The 8,684-nt window shown below is 37.7% G+C and overlaps 1 protein-coding gene across 1 annotated transcript; it reads right to left on the reverse strand.

Annotated features, from left to right (window-relative positions):
- Positions 1-538: 538 nt before the first annotated feature.
- On the reverse strand, positions 539-7,601 carry LOC122644813 (ABC transporter B family member 15-like). The gene is made up of 7 exons (XM_043838196.1): positions 7,341-7,601; positions 7,179-7,233; positions 6,897-7,075; positions 6,256-6,713; positions 5,044-5,584; positions 3,884-4,789; positions 539-1,936 (listed from the first exon to the last, which is right to left on the reverse strand). The coding sequence occupies exons 1-7, from the start codon at positions 7,599-7,601 to the stop codon at positions 560-562; spliced, it is 3,777 nt and encodes a 1,258-aa protein (XP_043694131.1). The 3' UTR covers positions 539-559.
- Positions 7,602-8,684: the final 1,083 nt, after the last annotated feature.

An 8,684-nucleotide genomic window follows, 5' to 3' on the forward strand; every position in this document is an offset into this window, starting at 1 on the left:
ACCCAAAAGCTAGCTTGAGAGGAGGGAGAGCCCAAAGTATTATAAGGACATATCAAGTCACTAAGGCAACCGATGTGGGACTCAAGAGTGTAACATTATGGCTCGATACTTCCACATATTTCAGTTTTAGTGAGACCGGGTTAGGGAGGGGGGGATTAGCTCAGGTTCGAGCTCTTCAACGATTACTAAAGAGGTCGGCTCGGATTGCCGTAACTCAGGCTCAGGCATGACAATGCAGTTCATTGCATATACAAGTAAGAGAAGAACATACAAAGAATTCTTTTTTTCTTTTTTTTTCTGTAAATAATACAAAGAATTCTTACACCTTATATTTGTGACTACATGTTACATTTGTAATATACAATACAAAGTAGGACCTGTATCATCTTGCAAACTTTTTGATCTTATTATTGAACAGAAATCCTTTATGGATTTTAATAAAATAAATGGAAAAAGAATATACCTTTGGATCAATTTCAAAGTTCCAAGTTAATCCAACATTAATGGAGTATAGTAATCCAATAGGCAGAGAAGCACCTCATCTCATCAAGAAGACACATCAGTCCATATGGGCCGCTCGTTGGATGTTAACAAGGGAGTAGTAAGCACTTGTGGGCCCCTTAGCAAGAAGTGATGAGTGGGTCCCTTTTTCTACCACCTTGCCTTTATCCAACACAGCAATCAAATCACAGTTTTGTATTGTACTCAATCGATGAGCCACAACCACACTAGTCCTTCCCACCATCAACCTTTCCAATGCTTCTTGTACTACTTTCTCTGATTGTGTATCGAGTGCACTTGTTGCTTCATCCAACAACAAAATTGCTGGATTTTTCAGTATAGCACGGGCTATCGCAATGCGCTGCTTCTGCCCTCCTGATAACTGTGTCCCTTTCTCTCCACAAAACGTATCATACCCATCTTTAAGTGCTGTAATGAAATCATGAGCGTTAGCAGCCTTAGCTGCTTCCACAATCTCTGCCTCACCAACCGTCTGATCTGAAATCCCAAAAAGAATATTCTCTCTAATTGTCTTTGCAAATAATGTTGGTTCTTGACTTACCAATGCAATATGTTTCCTCAAAGCCTTTAGATTATATGACCTGATATTCCTCCCATCAATCTCAACCGTCCCTTTAAGTGGATCATAGAATCTATCAATCAAACCAATGATGGTTGATTTCCCGGACCCACTATGACCCACCAGCGCGGTTGATTTCCCGGGTCGGATATTGATAGAAAACCCCCTAAATATAACAACATCGGGTCTAGCCGGGTACGAGAAATCAACATCACGGAGCTCCACATGACCCGTTAATTTCTCGGGTTGGAAACCTTCCGGGTCATCGGTTTCGATTCGGGTTTTTCGATCCAATACAGCAAATACTGAAGCCACAGCTTCAGTTCCTTTAGATAAGTCACTAGTCATGCTACCTGCATCAGCTATAACACGCCCAAGACTTACTAAGATGAAAAAGGCTTCAAAGAAAGCTGTGGCTGTGACCTCACCCTTCAATAATAATTGCCCACCATACCAAAACTCAAAGGCTCTAGTGAAATATAACATGCTTTGTGAAGCACCAAGGAGAATACCAGCAAACCATGCTTGACGAATGCTTTCTTTTCTTGGACCTTCTTCAGCTTCAGCTAATAAACGAAGGATTCGATCTTGAGAAGAGAATACTGTAATTGTTCGATGGTTAGAGACAGCTTCAGCTGCGAGTTTACTGCTTTCGTCTTGTGTTTTAAGAGCTTTTTTAGTCATTTGTTGAAGTAAGACTCGGCGTATGTAGTGGCTTACAACGAGAAGAGGTTGAATGGCTATTAGGACAACTGCTAGTTTCCATGAGATTATCAAACCTACGGTGCAAGCAACAACGACTGAGGAGAAAGATTGTAAGAGAAGACTCATTCGATCCCCTACCAATGATCTCACCTGCAATTTTTAAAAGAAAGAAACTTGTTAGTCATCAAGAAAGATTCTCTACATTTCTTTAGGAGAGGGTGGTGGTGATGGTGGTAGCCACGATTGGGAAAAGGGTGGTGATGGCAACACAGATCTTCTATGGCGTGTTGCCCTGTCCTGCCTGTGCTGTGTAGACGCAGGGCCACATGCAATGACCGCCTTACCCCCGCTTGGGCAAGGTGCTCAGGTAGGGGTAAGCCGGTCAATGTACGCCACCTTGTGTCTACGCAGCACGACAGGACAAGAAATCCCACGCCGTAGAAGATCTAGATCCTAGTGATGGTGGCGATGTCAATCCCGTGGTGGCAAAATAGAGTGATTGTGCTTTCATTTTTTTTTTTTTATAAGCATGTCAAATGACACATTTAAGCTATATTTGGAAGCTAAGAAAAAAAAAGAAAAATCATATCATAATAAGACAAAAATATGATGATAGAATGATTGATTTATGTTTCTCTCTCTCTCTTTTTAAATTCATAGGCTATATTTGAAAGTTAAAAAAAGAAAAATATAATATGACAAAAAAATACGTTGACACGATTTATGTATCTATCTGTCTTCTCAAATTCAAAATTTTTGGATTATTTCTTTTCTTGACTTCCAAACATAACCTTACCTCTATTACTAACACATGCTCATTAAAGTGCAGAATAAATTTGAAATTGATTTCAATTTTAATATTGAAACAAGTCATGAACTATTTCACTATTTCTCATATGATTGATTTTAATCTCTCCTAAATAAGGTGAAAAAATCATACCAAATATTATAATTTCAATTTATGATTTCATGAAAAAATTGAAATAAAATTATAGAAAAAAATCTCTTATTCGACGACGAATGACGTCATATGATAGTTGTGCCCCGTATCTACCTAATAATAGTTTAAGCTATTATAACTTTTTGTTGGTATAATAAGCTATTTTAATATAAATAATTCAATAACTTGCCCAAAGGAAAGCATGGATCTTTCATATGACGCAAAGAACCCACTTGTACTTTACAAGTTTTTTCACACCAAACAGGTCAAGGAAGCGTCTCAAAAGTGCTAAATGATGACAGCAAAGGGACAAAAAATTAAAATAATGCCATTAAATTCCATTAGGCAATAATGCCATTAAATTCCCTTAGGCTAAATTTGGATTGTTAGGGTCCAAACAACCAGATTTTGTATTGTCATGTGAACTAATTAGATTCCCACATAAATCTTACATCTCAATATTAAAAATTAGATTTCAGTACCATTTAAAATCTTTCCTTTATTACAGTTAAGGGGCGCTGTTCTCTGTGCCGCACCATAGTGCAGACTGCGCCCAGGGACATGGGGGTGGGCACAATGACCACCCTGCCCCCCTGCATAGGCTGCCCATGTGCCTAGGCACAGGCTGCGCTGCGCTGCGGCACAGAGAATATTCTCCCTACAGTTAATTAGGGTCCTTCTAGGTTTCACTATGCCTAGTGAAGTATTACGCTTCACTATTTGCCATTTGACAGTAGTAAGCAAGGAAAGTTGTCCAAACTCTGATTCAATATTCTAATAAAATTACCAAAATGCCATCAGAGATGACGATGAATATAAAATACAAAATGACATTTTTTGTCCTTTTAACTATTTCCTCTACTCATTTTAAGCTGAAATTGTACCAATGAAATCCTTACCTAGTCCTCTATCACATAAAGTAACTCATGTAATATCATTTGATAAATTGTGAAACGTTATACTTCACTAGATATGGTGACATGAAGAAAACCCTCATTTATTTGTAAGGGTCCTAAGCATCACTATGCCTAATGAAGTATAACACTTCACTATTTGCTATTTAACGGTACATGGGGTTTTCACTATTTTCCACTTCGCAGTACATGGGTTAAAATAGAGAGAGAGAGAGAGAGAGAGAGAGAGAGAGAGAGGTGTACCGTATTGGCATCCTTAGCGAGTCTAGAACAAACAGCTCCAGTAGAGTTGGTATCTTGATCAAACCATCCAACTTCAAATGTAAGAATTTGAGATAGCATTCTCTCTCTAATCCTTTTGGTCATGTTCTCACCCATAGCAGCAAAGTTGTAATGTTGGGATACATTCACAAGAATGGAGAAAAAACCCAATCCAGCGAAGGCCAAAGCATATGCGGTAGTCTTTATCTTCATCTCATTATAATCAGTCAAAAAGAACACAGAGATCATACTACCCATCAAAAATGATTGCACTGGTTGTACTGCACCATACAATGCTGCACTTGTGCAACCAATGGCAGCTTGTTTCCACTCTGGAAGATTTAGAAGTAACAATCTTCTAAATGAAGGTATGGGGATCTCTTCTTCTTTGATCACTTCAACTTGAGTCACTTCCATTCCTACTTTGGACTTAGCATTAGAAGTGATTGATTTATTAATTGAAGATCTTCTACGGCTACTACTGTTATTACCATCTTCTCTTGAGAGATGTAAAGATGAACTAGAAACCATTATTTGGGTCTCATCTTTGCTTTTGGTCTCTGTTTGTTGATTCCTAACAAGGGCAGTGTACAATCCATTCTCATCTTGCATCAACTCTTCATGTGTTCCAGTTTCCATAACCTGACCATTCTGGACTACAGCAATCATATCGGCATTTCGAATTGTTGAAAGACGGTGAGCAACGACAATAGTCGTTCGGCCGATCATGACCTTGTCAAGAGCTTCCTGAACAATTCTCTCCGATTCGGAGTCTAATGCACTTGTTGCTTCATCTAAGAGAAGGATTTTCGGGGATTTGATTATAGCTCTTGCGATTGCTAATCTTTGCTTTTGTCCTCCCGAAATCTGAAGTCCTGCCTCACCTACCTGCGTTGAAAGTGATTTATCATTATGTCATTTTCAAAAATTGTCATTGTTGATGTGAAATAACAAGATTACCCTTACATTAAATAACTTTTGGGAGTATTAAAAAAAAACAAAAACAAAATAAAAATATTGGGAATAATACAAGATGAAAAAAAAAAAAAAAAATTTACAACTTCTTAGTTCACCTACTTGGTGACAAAAGACGTACCCAATAAATAATAGCATAAGCTAAGCAGATGACAAGAAAAACAAACCTGGGTTTCATATCCTTGTGGCAATTGAGATACAAAGTTGTGAGCATTTGCAGCTTTGGCAGCTGCAATAATCTCATCCATGGTGGCATCTTCATTCCCAAAGAGTATGTTTTCTTTAACAGAGGTGGCAAATAGAGCAGGTTCTTGGCTCACTAGACCCATCTGAGATCGAAACCATTTGAGTTGAAGCTTGTTAATGGCAACTCCATCAACTAGAATCTCTCCCTCGAGTGGATTATAAAACCTCTCCAATAAAGAGATTACTGTAGACTTCCCTGAACCACTTCCTCCAACTAAGGCTACTGTCCTCCCTGCTGGTATTTTCAGACATAAATCTTTGAAGATTATGCTCTCTGGTCTTGATGGGTATGCGAATTCGATGTTTTTGAATTCAACTTCCCCCAATACATTCTCCAAAATTTGACCTTCCATGTTCTCTGAATCAATTTCAGGTACCCTTTTTATTGTCCCCATTATACGGTCTCCAGCTGACATAGCTTCAGACAAGTACTTTATGTTCATTAGGGCACTGCCTAGAGACCTAATCAACAAAATTTAGAACAAATAAGAATCTAGAGAGAGAAAGAGAAACATGAGAGGGGCATATGATTGAACATAAGGGACTTATAATTCTATAATAAGCCCAACATTTTGTATGGCTCTATAGGGTACAGCCCTAAATGAATTAGGCAAAGTACATAGAAGTTTTTCTAGTCTATTAGGCCTAGAGAGTGTTACTAGACTAGTGCAAATATATGCCATGTGACATATTAGATAGAGCTGAAATTTTTGGATAAGTAGACCCCAAGGTTATTTATTTATAAGTCAAGATTTAGCTAAAAAATAGTTGGCCATGTGATAAAGTAAAGCTTTAAAAAACCAGTGAAAAAAATGAATTTTAAAAAGAAACAATGGGTAAAAATAGAAAACAATTCAACAATACATGGGAGGGTTAAAGGATGAATCTAAGTTTGAAATTCCATACAAGGCCAATCTAGATCATTTTCTAGATATCCATATAGTTCAAATTGTAGAAAAATTTGATAGCAACTTCTGAGAATTTTGTATATATGTAAAAAAAAATTTAAAAACCCAGAGCTTGAGGACAATTGCCTAGTGCAACTGGTAGAGAGTGGTCTCCAGTTCGAGCCTACCATGTGTTTGTGTTTGTGTTTGTATGAGAGAGAGAGAGAGAGAGAGAGAGAGACTTACATGCCACCGAAGAGGACTGAGAGGCCAACAGCAAAAATAGTCCCTCCCTTTGCATTATGATACATAATTAGAGTGCTTCCATACCAAGCCATGAAAGCCCAAATAGAAATCATAATACCATTGCTTCCAATAGCAAAACCCTTGGCCAAACCTTGCTTCAACCCTAACTCCACCGACCCTTGAAGTGCTTCAGAGAACTCAGACATGATCTTGTTCTCTCCAACAAATGAGTAAACAGTCCTTATAGAAGATATGGCCTGCTGAGCAATGCTACCAGCCTTATTATACTCTGTCCTCATCTTTGTTGCCAAACTCATCATAATCCTCCCACATACAAATCCTGGCACTATAAGGAGAACTATAAATGGGAATCCCACTATGGCTAGATTCCACATTAGCACAAAAGCTACCACATAGCATCCTACGAACCCTGCGAAGTTTGCTAATATTCTTGGTACCTAATATAAATCAACATTAATTAATTAATTATAACCATGTACCAATCCAAGTTCCTAACAAGTGGTATCACAGTTCAAAGATAAGAAAAATCCCTTGAGGAAGATCTTAAGCTAGCTTTTAAGGATGAATTCTACCCAAGTCCCAACAAATCTACCCTTTGAAATCACAACGCAATCACGAACCTTCTCGCTGAGGAAGTCTTGAATTACAAGGGTATCGTCGGAGACGCTGCTGACAACATCAGTCATGCTTCCCTCTTTCAGATCAAAGTAAGACACGTCTTGCCTCAAAACTGCCTTCAAATACCTAGCTCTCATCCTTGTTGCTTGTCTCTCTCCTGTTCTTGCCCAACAATATCCCTCTGTAGATCACTCCAAATTAATAAAGCTTTACCCATTATAAATCTTCTATAATAGTGCACTTAAGATAAAAATTAAAACAAAACCTAGAAATTAAAAACTCACCAAAGAAAGCAACAACATAACATGCACATGCCAAGTAAATTAGAATCAACACATTCTGCAGAGACCATCAAAACAAACCCAAATCATTAGAAATACAATCACCATATAAACCCTAAAAATTTTCTTAGTTGAGACTTGAGGGTAGATAAAAGTGAGAAATACCCTATTGATATCATTCACAAAGAATGAAGAATTGCCTGTAGTTGCTGAACCAAAACTATTGAACACAAGACTGTTAACGTAGAACAATGCAGGCAGAGAGACACCATCACCAACAGCACCAATAATCCCCAAAGCCATAAGACATATATCGATAGCATCGGCATGCATGAAGACTGTTCGGAGAGAACCCATTCCTTTCTTGGACTGTTTCTTCTTACCCTTAGCAGCAACAACTACCTTATTATTATTACTGTCTCTCATCTTGTCTCCACTCTCCACCACCTTTTTCAGAGAATGATTAGAAGAAGAAGAAGAAGAAGAAGAAGAAGAAGAGAAGATGAGGAGAAACTGTAACCTAAACTTTCCTTTTGTAGTTTTCAATTAATCCTTTTTATCCTTTACTAGTTCCTTTTTGAGTTGGAGTAACCAACACGAATTAATGAAGGTGATGGAAGGGGAGGTTTGGTGCATGAAATCTTATGAATTTAACTTGAGATCCATATTTGATAATAAGAGAATGGTTATCTCCATGCTAGTATGTGAAAGAGGCAATTAAAATGCAATGGGAAAACTCTTCTCTGACTTTAATATTATTTTATATTTGAGAAATATGTAGTGAGTATCTAACGGAGGCCCTGATTTGATGCCTAGAGATTACGCAGACAGTTACGACATGTCTCTCCTTTATCCGTTAAAAGAAAGCAACATAAACGTAAGCAATGATGATTGCAGAATGCTCGCGGACGGATTTAGTTTTAAATAATAATAATAAGAGGAGGAGGGTGTGAAGTGCATCATCTGTCTTTTTTTGGTAAAATGAAGTGCATAACCTGTCTCATCTATCTTTGTGGTCATGAGCAATGCCAATTATCAACGTAAGACATCACGGGTTTAACGATTATGTATTGAAGACATGGGTAGGTACGTCTTGCTCTCTCCATTCTCGCTAGTGGTTGCTAGAGATCATCTATCCACGTATGATGGAGGCATTATTTATTTTTTATTATTATTATTATTATTATTATTATTAGGGTAAATTACTCGTCACCCCTTGGTTTTCAAACAAAACTCAAATCACCAACTGGTTTTTAAAAATACTCAAATCACCCTTGTATTAGACCCTAATATGACAAATTAGTCCCTACCGTTAGTTTTATGCTGTTAAGTGATGCTGTTAGTCAGTTAATAAATTTAAATCTCTAAACTACCCTTGACCAGTGTTGATTTATGATTTTACCCTTGTAACTAAAAAACCCCAAATTTGATCCTTTTCCTCACACCTACAACTCAATCTCAAGCAGAAGTTTGCCGGAGAGAAGAAAGAGAAGAAATTACCTTCGGCAC

The sequence above is a fragment of the Telopea speciosissima genome, chromosome 11, assembly GCF_018873765.1.
Source record: "Telopea speciosissima isolate NSW1024214 ecotype Mountain lineage chromosome 11, Tspe_v1, whole genome shotgun sequence".
NCBI lineage: Eukaryota > Viridiplantae > Streptophyta > Magnoliopsida > Proteales > Proteaceae > Telopea > Telopea speciosissima.